Below are 19054 nucleotides of genomic sequence, written 5' to 3'. Positions count from 1 at the left end.
AAAAAGTGCTGGGAAACGAGTCCTGTCTCCCTCCACATCTCAGTGTTTGTCTGTCTGCTGCCTGCAGGCTTCTCCTCATCGTTTGTTTGCTGGCATGTTTGACTTGACCTGGCTGATATGAGGTGAACGTCACTGCTGTCTCTGTGCGGCCATTTTGTTTTGATAACACATTGATTTCTTCTGCTGAACTTTGCACCTGAGATTCATTCAGGTTCAAGGCTTGCCTGAAAACATGTCAACATTCCACACTTCATTACTACAACACTGATGAAAATCTGATTCAGGTTTATTTATTTCTAATAGTTTCTCACATCTAATAATTTGTCCTGGTATTTTGGTACATAACAATAACCTAAAACAAAGTCATGTGTAATTCCATTATTCCATGAAGAGTACAATCCGATATACTGTACGTGTTATCTCAGCCAGTAACCTGTTGTTTTAGAAGTTTAATCAATGGATGAAATGTACATTGAGTTCTGGCTGGTGTTAAAGGGAGAGTGGGGTACAGTTTGTGACATCATTCAGCTGCATTATTCTCTGCAGTATAACCATTTATATTTGTAACGCTAGTCAGTAATGCTGTTAGATTAGAGCTGCATTTAGGATTATACATCGGCCGATTGATCGGTCTTTCACTACAATAAACATAGTGAGAGAAATGAAAAGAAAAAAACAAGTACTGTAAAAGTCAAGTCATAATATACATTTACAGTAAGAAATATGAGAAGTGTATTTAAAAAATATGTCAAATGTATCTGTAGCTTTTAAATTTAAAACACATCTTTTTAAACTGGCACCACGTGACCACTATTTATTAGGTCACAGCGATCTTTGTTTACAGTTGTTATGTACCCTGATTTTATGCACTGTAATTATAGTTGTTAATTTTATAAATTTATTGCTGTACTGTTTTATGTTTTGTGAGGTGACCTTGTGTGTTCAGAGAGGCGCCTATAAATAAAATTTATTATTATTATTATTAAAACAAACAGGATGGAACATCTAGAAATATTGAGAAAGGAATGTTCACAATATAGAGTATGTGCAAAATGATAATCCCGAAATGTGCGTTCACAGTGGATCATCCTGAAAAAGGAAAATAATTAAGAAATACAGTTTTGTTTTTGTTTTGTCTGTGCACCCACAGTGTCCCACGGCTGCTGAAGAAAGTTGGCCACCCGAGGATGCGTGCAGTCGCCCTCACCCCGATAGGAGGGGCGGTTGCCGAGGCCCAGGAGGCTTTTCCCACCTGCAGACGGAGGTGTGGAGTTGGGGCCGTTGCGAGCACGGACAGCTGGGACATGGAGACACTCTGGACAGGTAGGAGGAAGGTTCGCTGCACTGCATCTGTCAGTGACTCTGTTTCTGCACTGCGCAAAGAATAAAATTCACAAAACAATAACAGCACAACAGAAATGAGAGCATGAGACCAAGGAAGGGCCTGAGACTACATTCATTCAAACTGTAATATGCATAATTGTGTAGTCCTTGAATACGACCTACAGAAAGGTTTTTGCTTATTTCAGGCCAATACAGGAATAATTGTCTTAGAACTTCATTGACGTTTTTGCATACAAGCATAAAAGCAGTTAAATGTAATGAAGTGTTGTTTTAAATTATAAGATAATTTTAGGTAAACTATCCAAATTATTTAATTAGGACATTTTTAACTTTTCAAAGCCGTCATAATCTCAGGTCACATAAGTGGCTACAGTTCAAAGTGCCTGCTATCAGAACAGAAGCTGGAAAGCTAAGCCTGTTCTGTTATGGCCCTTGGTCTTGGAATGATGTGCAGACCAAGCTCAAACTTCAATCCCTCATCTCTCTAAATGATTTTAAACACAGAATAAAGGAGGTGGTCACCGCTAACTGCAGCTTCTTTGCCAATTCCATTACCACTTAACTCTTTATTAAATCTATGATCTAATACTGTTGTTTTTGTGAACAGTACTATGTAGGGTATTATGTAATATCTAAATGTTGTGTTGTTGTGCTGTGTTTTCTGTTGTACCTAATGATGTTGTTGTGATTGGTTCTTATTGTTGCTTGGTTATCTGTTTGATCCTGCTATCTGACCCTGTATTGAGTAGGTCTCACTTGTAAAAGAGGTTTTAAAGGTTATAAAGATATACACAAGCTGTTGTGGGCCACTAAAATATGTTAATCATCTATGACAGTGGTGTGATGTGTCTTTTTGCAGATTACAGCCGCTGTGCATCAAGAGTCTGAACAATAAGGAGGTGGTGCTGGTGGCGGCCGGCGCTCATCATTCCCTCGCTCTGACTGCTCAGTCTCAGGTCAGTCAGAGGCTTCAGTCCTTTTACCAGCTACACAGCATTACCACCACAGTATTTTACACTCCAGAAACAATTGTTTCCAACCAGTTTTCCTTTTCCATTTCTATCCTTGTGTTTATTTGGCCAAATGTAGACTTCACTGTGGAGTTTGATGACATAAAAAAGGGCCTCTGTCTTCCAGGTGTTTTCATGGGGAAGTAACAGCTCTGGTCAGCTTGGACACATGGAGTCACCCAGCACCGTCCCCCGCCTTGCAAAGGTGAGGAGACCACCTCCTTTACAAACACACAGGTACAGGAAGCCCTGAAGTTCAATAACTCCTGTTCCTGTAGGGTGACTGTGGCTCAGGGGGTAGAGCGGGTTGCCCGTTAATCGGAATGTCGGTGGTTCAATCCCCGGCTCCTCCAGGCTGCATGTTGAAGTGTTCTACCAGTGTGTGAGTTAGTTTCTGTTTGAGCACTTAGGCTCAGTGTATCTTTACATTTACATGTTCCTCTCTGCTTCCCCTTGCAGCTATCGGAGGGGATCCGGGTCTGGGATGTAAGTGCCGGAGAGAGACACACCCTCCTGCTCGCAGACGGAGACTGCATCCAGCCCATCATTTATTACAGCGGACAGCAGGTGAAAGAGGGGGCAGAAGAGAGCCAGCTGGGTCAGCAGGAGGAAGAGGAGCAGTGGGCTGGCGGCTACACCCAGCAGCCTGTACTACTGCCCTTCTGCATGAACGTAAGGACAAAGTAACTGGTAGTTTGTTTGCAGGATCTTAGACTACTGCTGAATCAAAGTACAGTTAAGTAAACACATTGTCCTGCATGAAGTGTATAGAAACCAACAGTAGTCTAAAACACAGTATTTCTTTATGTGATTTTGTACAACACAGTCGTGTATCATGATTCAATGAGTTGTGTATTGATTGGCATTATGATTATTATTATTATTATTATTATTATTATTATTATGATGGGTTTCAGTACCATGTTGTTCAGCCAAAACGATTCTGTCTGACTGGTAAGGAAACTCAGCTATTTAACCTCTGTGGGATCATTAGCTAGGTTCGTCAATACCACTGGTCCGTTAGTGCTCCTAGCTGTGGTAACGACAGTCATCATGGTCGTTAGAACCACCCGTGGCCAAGTCTGAACGACCATCGTTGGTATCTTCACCTGAGGCCAAGTGGAAATGCTTGTTCAGTTTCCTGGGAAGTTTTGAAACAAAAATTCATTCGAAATTTAATTCAGAACTGAAGAAGTCTCTTGGATGAGGGATGAAACGTCTTCTAGTTTTTTTTGGATTGGATAATAATTAATAATAACATTTAACAGTCATACAAGTAGTTACCTTTCTGAAGTAGCTTTGACCCAACAGACTAATGCCTTGATAATAACTCAGTGAACAGGTAACACGAGATAAGAGGTCTTATTATATAATTACAGCATCAGAGAGGGATTAAAATCAAAGGAAATGTAATAAATGTACGGTATCTAAAGATCATTTAAAGTTCTAATAGCTTAAACTATAATAAAAGTGTGTGATGGCAGTTTTTTGTGATTCCCATGTGTTGCAGCTGCGTTATGTGAGCAGTGTGTTTGCGGGGGGACAGCGGTGCGTGGCGCTCTCGGACCAGAACGTGATGGGCTTCATCGCCAGCCTCCATGAGCTGGCGTCAGCCGAGAGAAAGTTCTACTGCAAGCTTTGTAACGTCAAGACACAGATCATACGCCCCCTGCTGGAGCTGGGTGAGTGGCCCATCAGGAAAAAAGGAGGAAAAGAGAGAATTCCCAGATTTGAACACAGGAGGCAAATCTTTTAAATCAGCACAATTTTTATCGTTTGTTTCCATTTTTGTGCCGTCTTTCTCCAGAGTCTCTGAATTCGGCCCTCAGCCCAGTGGCCCTCGGTCTCCTGCAGACTCTGGCAGGCCAATTCAGTCTCTTGTGTCATCTAACTGGGCAGCACGCCGCCAGCCTCACCGCAAACCTGCGCCGCGGCCGCAATGTCAAGAGCCTGCTCATCCTCGACTATGCCAGCATCTTCCTCGACTCTCACCATGAGTATGTGTTCCCCATCATGAATTTGAATATTTGTACACTTCATTTTAAACAATAGATTGAACTTTGAACACTTGTTTCTTTGTCAACGCCAAGGTACTGCAGCGCTGTGGGCAACTTCCATGTAATGGGAGGTTTCCAGACCCTGATCAAACCCTCTCTGTGAGCACACACAGACACACTTTTTCACACTTTCCTAAAAATCCAGCAATATTTCAATGCAACAGCCAAAAACACAAGAGAACAGTACTCTAAATGTGATAAATGTAGCTGATAAACAACTAGATAATTTTCTTTGAAGAGATTTCTTTGGGAAGAGTGCTGAGCTGCTTCAGAAGCTGTCTGAGTGCAGCGAGGAGAACCTTACCATGGCGGACCTCCTGGTGGCACTCTTCTATCTCCCAACTCCCCACCTTCATGAATACAGCCGGTTGCTGCTCAAACTGGCCACCTGCTTTGAAGTGGTAGGTGAAACAAGCACTAGTCAAGACAATGATTTTTATGTTTTTTTTAATTTACTGACCGCAGGCAGCACACACACACACACACCTCGCTTCCTTCCAATTTATTAAGAAAAAATGTGAAAAAGTCAAAAGAAAAAAATCATTGTGGAAAAGTAAATTTTCTTCCGTAATTTAATTCAAAAAGTATTCACCACTGACAGAAGATGGATGAATGATTTTGGTATTTGTATTTTTTGTTTTTCAGTTTTTCCCCTAGGATTTTTTTCAGGGGGGGATAGTAGTGTTTCTGAATTCTGTGTTTTACAATTTAAGCACATTTTGTCTTCAGAGTGTAATCATGTGGTAGATGAATACAGTTTTAACAATTCAATAAGAAAATATTAGAAATTGAATCAACATCAGGCTCCCCCTCAAAACAATGGTTTTTAGATTATTAAAAAGAGCAAAATATTTTTTTAAAAATTGGGTGTAGTTTATTTTGATTGTTTTATTGTTTTTGCTGAAATTCAACTTAAAAAGCAATATTAACTTAACCCTAAAACCTTCCTAAAAAGTGAATTAAGATATGTTTAAAACACCTCAAATGTTTAGGGTTTCACGTTATTTCTATTGGAAAAATCAACAGAATCGGAACCTACCCTATAGAAAATCACAATTTATGTCACTGTAAATATATATAACCTTGTGTGTGCTTGTGTATGTGTTGCCAGTGCTCCAATGAGTACCAGAGGCTGCAGGACAGCTGCTCAAAGTTCGAAGCGTTGGCCCTCCAGCTGAAGAGAAAAAGGAAGGACGCCAACTACACCTTTCATTTCTGGAAGAGCTTCCCTGGCAAAATGACGGTAAACTCGCTGAGTGTGCGCATTCCTTTTCATTACCACCAAGCGTATCCTTCACATTGAGACCTGGAGGTGTCACATTTTGCTGAATGGTGTCATTGTGTGTTGTCAGGACTCGCTGAGGAAGCCTCACCGCCGGCTGATCTGCGAGAGCAGTAACAAAGCTCTGACCCTGCAGAACGCCGGGAGGTTTTCCGTCAACTGGTTCATCCTTTTCAACGACGCTTTGGTCCATGCCCAGGTCAGCTACACACACACACACACACACACACACACACACACACACACACACACACACTTTTCATTACGTCCTTCAACTCTTTCACTTTTTTGAAGCCGTCTATATTTCAGACAGTGTAACTTGGTCTGTTTCAAGCGTTTGTGTGTGCTTACCTCCGTGTTGTCAGGGCTTGTAAAAATCTTGTAAGTATGCAGCCAGAAGCAAATGTTAGCACAGCGACCCCGTACTCTCCCCTGTCCCACTCTTTCTTTTCGTGTGTGTGTGTGTGAGAAGGGCTTAGGGCTCTGTGTCATGGGATTCAGCCCTGTTGGAGCGGATTCACATTTAAACACATGACAAACACACACCCGGATAAAACAGGTGAAGGCACCAATGCTAATACAAATATCTGTTTATTTATTATTTATTTATCTAGGGTTCAGCAATATAGAGAAAATCCAATTACTTCCTTTTTACTTTCTTCTTCTGTACTTCCTCTCTCTTTAATTCCTTTCTTTCTTTATGTCCTACTTTACTTCCTTTCTTTACATAATTTTTTACATCCTTTCTTTCTTTACGTCCTTCCATCCTCTATCCCCAAAGGTTTACATTTATATTACATACATACACCATAACATTTATAATTAGAATTTCTTTGACACTTTTTGGAAATCACTTGTCTGTTATTAGCTTATCCAACAAATTAAATACCTGACAAATCAAGGTGCTTAATCGCATTGATGCTAAAATAATAATCAAACCAGGAACAAATGTTAAAGGATAGGTTCAAATTTACACCTGAAAACAAGGCTCACATGCTACATGTATGTTTAGAAAGATTCGCTGTAATTATTCTTTCTTTTAATTCTGGCCATGAAACGTGACTACACTGTAAGAAATTAAGAAATTAAATCCACAGTTTTTGTTCCATGCAAAACTGCATTTCAAATTTCATTCAAAGCTAAAATGAGGCACAAAACAAGGACTGCATTTTTTAAAAATTTGCTCATAAGTATAGGTGTGCATTACTACTTTACTATGTGATGTACTACCAGTGATACCCAGCCCTATCCCCACCTTCACCCTCTGCCTGCTCGCCACCTGAAGGAGACTGCATGGAAAGATGAACTGACTCGAACCAAGGCTCAATGGCTCATTTTACATACTATACTATATCACTGTTCTTGTTCTTCCTTTTCCCGCAATTCAACATTTAAAACCAATTCAGCTTGAAATACAAAACACAAAAACAAATGTTATGTTCTTCTTAAGAGTACTTTTTTTCCTGTCGGTGCCTTGGTTTTTACTGTTGGTTCACTTGTAATTTAACGACAGGCGTAGGATTTGAAAGGCAATCACTTTAGCAGAGGAGCCTATTTTATCCTTTCAAATTACAGTACCAACAGTTTCTGGTTCACTTCTCCAAAGCAATTTCCTTTCCTCTCTCCCGCTTTGTCTCCTCCTTCTTCTGTCCATCCCTCCCCATCTCTTCTAGTCTGCATCGGTCCTGTGGTTGTCCTGCACATTTAAGTCCCTCTGCTTCCTGACTGTGTGACGTTCTGTCATTATTTGAAAAAAACAAAACAACTTCTTTACTTTTCATCCTTATTTCCTTTTTTACTTCCCTTATACTTCCTTCTATCTTTACTTCTCTTTTACTTCCTTAATTCCGCCTGGACCTTTGGGTGAAAAAGAGTATGCATGCTTAGTTCTTAACTTCCTCTTGAGTCTAGCTCTAATAACCTTTTCACTTCCTTTCTACTTTACTTCCTTCTTCACTGTCTTACTTCCTCTTTACTTCCATACTCCCTTCTTTACTTCTTTATTCTTACTTCGTAATTTACTCCCGTTTCACTTCCCTACTTCCTTCTGTACTTCCGATTTACTTTATTTCATTTTTTTTTTTGCATGAATAATGAGCAGGGTATTGGTAATAAAGAGTATACATGCTTAGTTCCTACCTCTTTAAGGTACACATGTTGTCTTGCATGATTAATCTGGCCCCCCTTAGATTAATCTTTGCAAAGTCTGCATCAACGTTCCTTCCTTTTTACTTATTTGCTACCTTTTGAATTCCCTTCTTTTTTCTGTCTTTACTTCCTTTATGCTTCCTTTTTTACGTCACTTCCTCTCTTTAGTTCCATTTGACTTCTCTTTTACTTCCTTTTTACAGCTGTTATATTATTAGTGGAAGTTGTCTGAAATGTAAACAATAAACAAACTAAACTGGAGCAGGAAGGAAAGTATGCTGCTGGTAGAAGGAGGTATATTATCTGCAACTCCATGCGTGAGTCTCTCCACAAAGAAGCAATTAATGATTATTAAAAGGCATTAGTTTTTCTTTGTCAGTGTCCTGCTTGAATTGTTGCACTTAAAAAATCAAAGCATTTTTTCCTGTTAATTATGAGATTATAGAGAAACACCTCCTGTTTGTGTGTAAGGCTCATACACACCTTATGGGCTTACTCATAGCAATTAGGATTGTGTCACTGTCTCTCAGTGTGGTCAGATGTGTTAATAAGATTAATGATGTGTCCTGTTTCTTTCCATTTCTAAACACTTACCTTTCCTTTCTTTCTTCTCTCCTCTTTCCTCACCTTTTCCTTAATTACCCTTTCCTCTCCCCCTGCTTCCTTTCCATCCTCCATGCTTGTTCCTCTCCTCCAGTTCTCCACACATCACATCTTCCCTTTGGCCACACTTTGGGTGGAGCCAATCCCAGAGGAGAACACTGGCCTGTAAGTCTGCTCCCAGTGGAACATTTTTACAGCTTTTCTGTGGAGGAATACTCAAAAATAACATAATTCAACATAATTTCCAGATCTTTTTATTTTGTTGTGTTTAGTCAATTTAAATAGTTACAGTGGGTACGGAAAGTATTCAGACCCCTTTAAATTTTTCACTCTTTGTTTCATTGCAGCCATTTTCCAAAAATCAAAAAAGTTCATTTTATTTCTCAGTAATGTACACTCAGCACCCCATCTTGACAGAAAAAAACAGAAATGTAGAAATTTTTGCAAATTTATTAAAAAAGAAAAACTGAAATATCACATGGTCATAAGTATTCAGACCCTTTGCCGTGACACTCATATTTAACTCAGGTGCTGTCTATTTCTTCTGATCATCCTTGAGATGGTCCTACACCTTCATTTGAGTCCAGCTGTGTTTGATTATACTGATTGGACTTGATTAGGAAAGCCACACACCTGTCTATATAAGACCTTACAGCTCACAGTGCGTGTCAGAGCAAATGAGAATCATGAGGTCAAAGGAACTGCCTGAAGAGCTCAGAGACAGAATTGTGGCAAGGCACAGATCTGGCCAAGGTTACAAAAAAATTTCTGCTGCACTTAAGGTTCCTAAGAGCACAGTGGCCTCCATAATCCTCAAATGGAAGACGTTTGGGACGACCAGAACCCTTCCTAGAGCTGGCCGTCCGGCCAAACTGAGCTATCGGGGGAGAAGAGCCTTGGTGAGAGAGGTAAAGAAGAACCCAAAGGTCACTGTGGCTGAGCTCCAGAGATGCAGTCGGGAGATGGGAGAAAGTTGTAGTAAGTCAACCATCACTGTAGCAATCCACCAGTCGGGGCTTTATGGCAGAGTGGCCCGACGGAAGCCTCTCCTCAGTGCAAGACACATGAAAGCCTGCATGGAGTTTGCTAAAAAACACCTGAAGGACTCCAAGATGGTGATAAATAAGATCCTCTGGTCTGATGAGACCAAGATAGAACTTTTTGGCCTTAATTCTAAGCGGTATGTGTGGAGAACACCAGGCACTGCTCATCACCTGTCCAATACAGTCTCAACAGTGAAGCATGGTGGTGGCAGCATCATGCTGTGGGGGTGTTTTTCAGCTGCAGGGACAGGACGACTGGTTGCAATCGAGGGAAAGATGAATGCGGCCAAGTACAGGGATATCCTGGACGAAAACCTTTTCCAGAGTGCTCTGGACCTCAGACTGGGCCGAAGGTTTACCTTCCAACAAGACAATGACCCTAAGCACACCGCTAAAATAACGAAGGAGTGGCTTCACAACAACTCCGTGGCTGTTCTTGAATGGCCCAGCCAGAGCCCTGACTTAAACCCAATTGAGCATCTCTGGAGAGACCTGAAAATGGCTGTCCACCAACGTTTACCATCCAACCTGACAGAACTGGAGAGGATCTGCAAGGAGGGATGGCAGAGGATACCCAAATCCAGATGTGAAAAACTTGTTGCATCTTTCCCAAAACGACTCATGGCTGTATTAGATCAAAAGGGTGCTTCTACTAAATACTGAGCAAAGGGTCTGAATACTTATGACCATGTGATATTTCAGTTTTTCTTTTTAATAAATTTGCAAAAATTTCTACATTTCTGTTTTTTTCTGTCAAGATGGGGTGCTGAGTGTACATTACTGAGAAATAAAATGAACTTTTTTGATTTTTGGGAAATGGCTGCAATGAAACAAAGAGTGAAAAATTTAAAGGGGTCTGAATACTTTCCGTACCCACTGTATATGTGTGTGTGTGTGTGTGTGTGTAGATATGGGTTAAAGGTCATTGCACCAGAGGAGACATTCACCCTTCTGGCATCCTCTCCCATGGAGAAGGTACGTGTTTTATGCTGCTGCTACTTATCACACGTTATTACACTAGTCTCTGTGTGTGCTGCAATCTGCTCATCATCCACGCACACACCATATTCCCCTAAAAACATATATGTCAAACCAGATCAAATAATTGTATAAATTCCGTTAAAGACAACAACCTACCATAACCCCCACGCTAATTGTTCAAAATATAGTTGGACTAGCCACCTGAGCACCAAGAAAGATGCCCGTGGGCCTGTCGCTCTATGACGGAGACAGAGGTACGTTGTTGGCAGTTGAAGCGGTGAATCATTTAGCTTTAGCCATTTAACGTTAGCTGTATTGTTGCCTTTGTTGTTCAACACGATCAACTTTTCATAAAGCCAATGTGCTTGTCAGTGTCCGTTGTCTTCAACTGACCAATTACAGCCTGGATGGGGCAGGACATTAAAAAAAGTTTAGCCAGAGCCAGGATGCCATTGTGCCAATTTGAGCTGCTTCTAGCCATCGCCTCACGCGCCCCTTATTCGGTTTTACTAAAGTTATTGTTATCAATATTGTTCAGTAATCTTGTTCAACTAAAGTGTGTGTGTGTGTGTGGGTTGTGTGGGTGCGGCGGGTGTATTGTGTATCTGTCCCTGGTTCAAAAACTACAAGTTCCACAAGCCGCAATGCACCAATCACAGTAGAGTTTTCTATGATGAGTGTTTTAAAAAGCTGTTTACAATGTGGCAAAATCAGTAATTTTGGACTGGTGACAGAAATGCTTATGCTTGTTTAACTTTTTTTCACGTTGAGACAAACACATTTAAAAATGTCCGTATTTTGTGCATTTTCCTTGATACTCAAGAAAGTAGACTCATGGTACCATTTGTTCCATTATATCTCAAATTGCAGTATTGTCCACAAAAATCGCAATATGAGTTTTTGTCCAAATCGTGCAGCCCTAATTACCTTAAAACTACATTTCCATTTGTTGCCACTCAAAAGAACTGCACCTCTGTGACATTTCCCTCTTTAAACGTGTGCATGTATTGGCTGCTAGGCCAAGTGGCTTTGCTCCATCAACCAGGCGGTAGACCAGGCCCTGAGTGGGGCGGGGCAGGACACGGCATCAGTCAGCTCAGGGTCGGGGCAGAAGTTAGAGCCTCCAATCTCCAGGATGGCCTCTTACACCTTTTATAAGGACGGACGGCTGAAAGATGCAACATATGAAGGACGCTGGCTTGCCGGGAAGCCAAACGGCAGGTTGGACGCATATTCTCTCTGTTTGCATGTTGATTTGAATATATTAGAAATTTATATTGATATGTAACAATGATTGGGATTATGTTTTTCAGGGGAGTGTTAAAATGGTCTGATGGGAGGATATATACAGGGACGTTCAAGAATGGACTGGAGGATGGGTGAGTGCTGGCCACCAACATTACTCTTTAATATAATAATAATAATCTTTATTTGTAGAGCACTTTTCAAAAACAAGTAACAAAGTGCTTTAACAAGTGTAAAGACAATAATACCCAAAAAACAATAATACAAAAACAATACAAGAATATACCCGCAAGCGGCGATTCGCGAGTTCATACCTTTTTCGCAATATCGCCATCAAAAAAATTTCACACATACGGTTCAACATTGTTATAAAACCTATCCTACAAGTTTTGTAACAACTGGACAACCATTTTCTGATCTATAGCTCGATTTGTATCATTCCACATCCAGTTACGATGCATTTAAAGCGCCACCTAGTGGTCGATTTGAATGAAACTTTCAAGGCATATTTCCGGCACACATGTGGACATATCCTGTGAGTTTTGTGATGATTGGACCAATGCTTACGGATTCTTGTCTATTTATGTCCTGAGCCACACCCTTCACATGTTTATTGGTCAATATCTTGAAAACGAAAGGAGCTATCACCAAGCTTTATACAACTTTATATACGCTAAGGCCAATGATGATCCAGAAAAAATTTGGTGGCAATTGGAGCTACGGTCTAGGAGGAGATGTAAAAAGTGTGTTTGCATTATGGCAAGCGGCCATAAAAATCCTGTTTTAATGTGTTATGTATCTGTATGTGTTGGGCAATAGTTCTTCAAATACGCTAGTTGACCTTTTCCTTAAAAAACAACTACAGCTTTTATTTGTAGGAGTGCACTGACTGCAAAGAACAAAACATTTACTGGGAACAAGCCCACTCAAGATTACAGACATCAGGGAGCATTAATATTTTTCTTTCATATTAGACTATAGAATAATGTAATTGAAATATACACTATGTAAATACTAGTATTATTAACCATACTATTTCATTAAAATGGTTTGAAAATATAGATGCCAGTAAAACTACAATACAATACTCTCTCTTGCTGCTGTGTTTCTAACATCTCAACAAACAGCATGGCAGAGCGAGAGAGAGATCATTTACACTCCCGGCTCCGTACCTTTCATCCAGCGCAGCCAGCCGCCATATTGGCGTAATAACCGCGGATAATAAAGCAGCATGAAAGCGGCTAAATGACAACAACCGCAATCCATAGCCTGGTATCAACCGATCCAGTACAACAGTTTGTCCCATACACGGAGCAGCAGCTCACAGTCACGATGATTAACGATGCTTCACTCACCAAAGCAGGCTCACTTCAGCAGAAAGGCGCAGCGGCGGCTGGGCAAACTTCCGGAGGACTGAAGTTTTTCAGAGAGCCCGCAGACTCGTTGTGGCCCGGCAGTGCTGTTTAACATTTTCCACAGAGTTTAATAAGCGTTACGATCCGACCGTCACTGAGCTCGTAGCTGTTTCCTCTGTCTATTTGTTGGGCAGCGATGTTTAACTCTTTAAAGTAAGCTCAGTTCACAGCATCGTCCAGATAACTCCCGCTGGTGTCATGTTTTGCAATCCTCGGGTATATCCGAGGCACCTATCTGAACATATCCTGTGAGTTTTGTGATGATCGGCTCTACGGTTGCTGATTTGTGGTCATTTATGTCCAGAGCCACGCCCCTTTCAAAGTTCATTGGTCCATATCTTGAAAAGTAATTGAGATATCGACATGCTTTATACAACTTTTAATAAGCTTGATCCAATGATGATTCACTGAAAATTTGGTGGCAATCGGAGATACAGTCTAGGAGGAGATGTCAAAAATGTGATTTTCAAAAAATTCAAAATGGCGGAAAAAACTCTAGGCGGACCTTAATAGTACTTGAGGCTTTTTTGTAGAGCACATTGAGCTGCACCTGTGTGAGAATTTCAAGTCAATCGGATTTACGGTGTAAGGGGCGTGGCCTTTCAAAGTTTGCATTTTTAAGCGTTATTTACAGCGCCACCATGTGGCCGATTGAGTTCATATTTCTATGGAAGCTGATGCACACCATTTCCAGTTATTCCCCCAAGTTTCATGTTTCTAGCTCATTCCAGCTCATGGGAATTTGAGCCGGCGCGGCAGACAACAGACTACGCAGTATGAACCCTAATAAAAGCAAGAAAACATTGAAAACACTAAAATACACGTTTAAGATAAATATAGAATAAGTAAAATAGAATAAAATAAAAGGCAAATAAGATCGGGAAAGGCTCTCCTATAAAAGTATGTTTTAAGAAGGGACTTAAAAGAGTTCACTGACTCAGCCGACCTGATTTCCTCGGGCAGGCTGTTCCAGAGCCTCGGGGCCCTGACAACAAACGCTCTGTCCCCTTTAGTTTTCAGTCGAGACTCTGGAACAGACAGCAGACCTCTGCCCAAGGATCTCAAGGTATGAGCTGGTGTATGGGACTAAAAGGTCAGAAATATAACAAGGCGAGAGGCCATGAAGAGCTTTAAAAGTGATCAATACATTTTTTTAAGTCAATTCTAAAACATACTGGGAGCCAGTGTAGTGAAGCTAAAATATGGGTAATGTGGTCATATTTCTTCGTTCAGGTTAAAAGCCTGACAGCTGAGTTCTGGACAGTCTGGAGTCGATCAGTAGATTTTTGGGTTAAACAAGTGAAAAGGCTGTTGCAACAATCCAGGCGCTTAAAAGTTAACATAGATCGAATTTTTGCTATATTTCTAAGTTGATAAAAACATGATTGAACAAGCTTTGTGGTGTGCTGCTCGAAATTTAAATTACTATCAAACCAGACACCAAGGTTCTTTGCAACAGGCTTAATGTGATTTACCAGCAGATGGCAGATTTGCCATCTGCTGGGACCCAATGACCAGGATATCTGTTTTGTCTGAGGTCAGCTGGAGGAAATTATTTGACATCCATTTTTTAACTTCACAAGGCAGTTAAGTGAAATCAGCATTCCAGGGTCTGTGGATCTGACGGGCAAGTACATTTGTGTGTCATCAGCATAAATATGAAAAGAAATACCATGTTTGTGGATAATATGTCCAAGGAGAAGCAGATACTAGGAAAACAAAATGGGTCCTAAGACTGACCCCTGAGGTACACCATATTTAACTGGACAGAACGAAGAGACATAGTTGTTTATAGACACGCAAAACTTCCTATTTGACAGGTAGGATGAAAACCATTCTAGTGTAGTACCAGAGATCCCCACCCAGTGCCTCAGTCTGTCTAACGTGATGTTGTGATCAATGGTGTCAAAAGCAGCGCTAAGGTCCAGGAGTACCAGGACTGAGCACATGCCATCATCAGCAGACATTAAAAGGTCATTGGTGACTTTAAGCAGGGCAGTCTCAGCGCTGTGGTACTTCCTAAAACCAGACTGAAACTTTTCAAATAATTTGTTATTTTCCAGTACAGTGACCAGCTGTTCGGACACAATTCTTTCAAGAATCTTTGCAATAAAAGGCAGTTTTGAAATTGGTCTAAAATTTTGATGGAGGGAGGGATCTAAACCAGGTTTCTTTAAAAGTGGGTTCACGTAAGCCGTTTTAAAATAATCAGGGACACAACCAGTAGATAGGGAGCTGTTAAAAACAGAGATCAAATGGGGCCCAACAGAATCCATTACTTTCAGTAAAAACTTTCTAGGTATAACATCAAGTGGGCTGGAGGACACTCTCATTTGTGATACTGTTTTTAAAAGCTCAGACAGGTTGATGGGATAAAACTGGTTAAAACTCTCTTGTTGCTGGTGAGGGACCTCTGAGTAAGAGGCAGTGGGGGTAATAGAGGCTCTGATTGACACCACCTTATTGGTAAAATAAGATAAAAACAATTCACAGTCATCATTACTTCCAGCTGAGGCACAAGGAGGGGTTGGGTTTACCAGCTGATCCACAGTCTTAAACAGAAACCTGGGATTGTGTTTATGTGTAGTAATGAGTTCAGAATCCTGTGACAGAATAAATATACAGTATTCTGTCATAGGATGTACTTAGTGTACATTACCTTATGTGTTATTCTTTCACAAGGGAGGATTATCTAAAGTTTAAGCCCCTTTCCCTTTATCCTGCTCTTGTATATTTCTGTTTGTGTAGCTTTGGTGAATTTGATGCTCCCAATAAGACCCTCAACAAGAGCGATCACTATCAAGGTCACTGGAAAGAAGGCAAGATGCACGGCCTGGGGACATACAGGTGAGTGTGTATGAAAAAATTATGGTTATGGACTTTATTGTTTATGTTGTGGAAAATAGTTTTGGGCTTCACCACATAGGACAATGCCTGACAATAAAGGACAAAGATGAGGACAAACTGCTTTTTAGAGCCCGAGCACGACCGTGCGAGGTCCCTATTGAATTTGCTCGGATTATTAGGGCCCGAGCACGACCGTGTGAGGTCCCTATTGAATTTGCTCGGATTATTATTATTTTTTTATTTATTTATTTTTTTTTCTGCAAAGTAGGCCCAAATGACATGGCCTAAACATACTCGAAAACTCACCAAAATTTGCAAACATGTCAGAACCGGTGAAAAATTTCGTATTCTACAAGTTGCGCACATGGGCGTGGCAAAATGACTCGCTAGCGCCACCTAGAAAATTGGAAATGATTAGCCCCTCGTTCACGTTCAACCTACATGTACGAAATTTTCTGGGGACATGTATCGTATCAAGACGCACAAAAAAGCCTCAAGAACCCATAGCCTAAAGTCAACAGGAAGTCGGCCATTTTGAATTTTACGGCCATTTTTGGATGATTTACACACTTCGTACTTTAACGAACTCCTCCTAGGGATTTAGTCGGATCGACGTCAAATTTCTGCTGTGCCTTCTAAAGGCATTGACGATGAAAAGTTGTGCTATTTGCGCGTTTTCGTCAATGGGCGTGTCCGTGGCGTCGATGATTCGCAATGAAACAGGAAGTTGTTGTAACTTCAGTGTACATGCTCACATCCGGACCAAACTGTACATGTAGGATGAGAGTCCCGCCCTGAACACATGTACATGCCGACATTCACCCACAGTCATAGCGCCACCTGCTGGCAACAGAAAGTGACCTTTAACGAAGCAGCCCCCGCCGCACGTTTCACCTACGTGCACGAATTTTCTGTGGTACGTGTATCTTGTCCAGACGCACAAAAAAGTCTCTTGGAGCCATAGCCTAAACCCAACAGGAAGTCGGCCATTTTAAATTTTACGTCAAATTTTGGATGATTTACACACTTCGTACTTTAACGAACTCCTCCTAGGGATTTAGTCCGACCGACCTCAAATGTTTGCTGTGCCTTCTAAAGGCATTGAAGATGAAAAGTTGTGCTATTTGCAAGTTTTCGTCAATGGGCGTGTCCGTGGTGTGGCGTCAAAGATCAGCTCTTCGCCATGACACGGAAGTTGTCGTAACTTCAGTGTACATGCTCACATCTGGACCAAACTGTACATGTAGGATGAGAGTCCCGCCCTGAACACATGTACATGCTGACATTCACAGACAGTCATAGCGCCACCTGCTGGCAACAGGAAGTGACTTTTAACGAAGCAGCCCCCGCCGCACGTTTTACCTACGTGCACGAATTTTCTGTGGTACGTGTATCTTGTCCAGACGCACAAAAAAGCCTCTTGGAGCGATGCCCTAAAATCAACAGGAAGTAGGCCATTTTGAATTTTACGTCAAATTTTGGATGATTTACACACTTCGTACTTTAACGAACTCCTCCTAGGGATTTAGTCCGACCGACTTCAAATTTGTGCTGTGCCTTCTAAAGGCATTGAAGATGAAAAGTTGTGCTATTTGCGAGTTTTCGTCAATGGGTGTGTCCGTGGCGTGGCGTCAGAGATCAAGTCTTCGCCATGACACAGGAAGTTGTTGTAACTTCAGTGTACATGCTCACATCTGAACCAAACTTTACGTGCTTGATAACTCTCCCACCCCGCTATGGAGGACCGATCCTGACACAGTCAGAAATAAATACAGAAATAAATAAATGCTCAATAAAAATAAAGCATCCAATTAAATACACAAAAAAATAAAGTAAATAAATAAATGTAGGTAGTAATTAAATTATACAAGGAGACATAAATGTATATATTTTAATTAGTGCCTTTACTTATTCACCTTTGTTATAATTACCTTATTTGTTTATTCAACTTTATTTATTACTAATTTTTTAAATGTATTTATTTATGTGTGTGTTTTAATATTTTTGTCTGTTTTATTCTTCCTTTGTATTTATTTACCTTATTTATTTTCACCCATGGTATTTATTTCTGCCTGTCTTTTTTAAATTTTTGTATGCATTTCTGCCTCATTATGCAAATGAGGAGGGGCTGTGTCTCAAGGGGTCATCTTCTCTGCTATTGGTGGACCAGTCAGACAGGAGAGCTCCTACTCTGCCTGCAGACATCAGCGATCTTGCCCCTCACACAGTCAGATGGCTTCCTTCAGTGCGCTGAGGTGTTTAACAACTCTGAAGACAATACTACCAGCAATGTCTTCCTTCTCTTTTCACGTAGACGCTCCGACAGACAGTGCTTTCAGTTTGCTGCATGCATGGACACAGAACTGCGGTATAGGGAGAAGCACACGGTCAGCTGGCTGCAGCTAAATCTGGAGTGCACTCGTATTCAATTCTGTATGGTAAATTCAGTTTTAACGGAGCAGAGCGAGCTGACAGGCAGAGTTAGAGACTTTTTCTGTCTGTTTCTCTCTTTACAAAGACGCATGTTGCAGTCAGAGTCTTCTCTGAGATGCGAGCACGACATACAACACAATTTATCAAATTACACAACGGATATACAGTATGAAAATAAGATTGATTGGATTATACTCACAGGAAGTATAAAACCTCTTACATGGGTCTATTAAAAGTAAAGTAACACAAAAATGTCAGGGAAATTACTTTACTTAGATTTAAGTACTGCAGTTGTACATTTGAAATACCTTCCTACCTTTCTGATAGGAAGCCTTCTTGAGGTGGTATAAAACATTTCTTCTTATATTCTGATTTGAGTTGTGGACAACTATGACCACATGAATTAAAAAAATTAAACATTTCACTTCCCAAGTCAGCTATAACACAAGTCTTGATCATCAGACTACATGCTGTACAGTATTTGTGGACAGATTTTGTCCCAGGATTTCTTATGCATTTCTTCTTCTTCGTTGCATGATTTAGAATAATAAGGTGAGAAATGGGTCTATTCTGAGTTCATCCTGCACTGCAGCAGCTAATAAAGTCTATTTAATCCCCAAAACGCTTTTCTTTTAGGCAGGCTGGA

At 40.8% G+C, this 19054-nt stretch overlaps 1 protein-coding gene across 1 annotated transcript in view; it reads left to right on the top strand.

Moving 5' to 3' along the window:
* The first annotated feature begins 117 nt into the window (after nt 1–117).
* Nucleotides 118–19054, top strand: part of LOC119915761 (alsin-like) — a 40933-nt gene continuing 21996 nt past the window's right edge. Inside the window, 17 exon segments of the mRNA XM_038735480.1 lie at nt 118–122; nt 1151–1248; nt 1251–1323; nt 2204–2300; nt 2482–2559; nt 2814–3026; nt 3865–4036; nt 4162–4351; nt 4445–4510; nt 4650–4812; nt 5523–5654; nt 5764–5892; nt 8539–8609; nt 10396–10462; nt 11487–11689; nt 11782–11847; nt 15877–15975. Of these exon segments, the coding sequence (XP_038591408.1) occupies nt 118–122; nt 1151–1248; nt 1251–1323; nt 2204–2300; nt 2482–2559; nt 2814–3026; nt 3865–4036; nt 4162–4351; nt 4445–4510; nt 4650–4812; nt 5523–5654; nt 5764–5892; nt 8539–8609; nt 10396–10462; nt 11487–11689; nt 11782–11847; nt 15877–15975 (1922 nt within the window).

Source organism: Micropterus salmoides, unplaced genomic scaffold, assembly GCF_014851395.1.
Source record: "Micropterus salmoides isolate LMB-PRFRI ecotype aquatic unplaced genomic scaffold, ASM1485139v1 Ms_hic_scaffold_1, whole genome shotgun sequence".
Taxonomy (NCBI): domain Eukaryota; kingdom Metazoa; phylum Chordata; class Actinopteri; order Centrarchiformes; family Centrarchidae; genus Micropterus; species Micropterus salmoides.
This window is presented reverse-complemented; position numbering and strand designations above follow the sequence as displayed.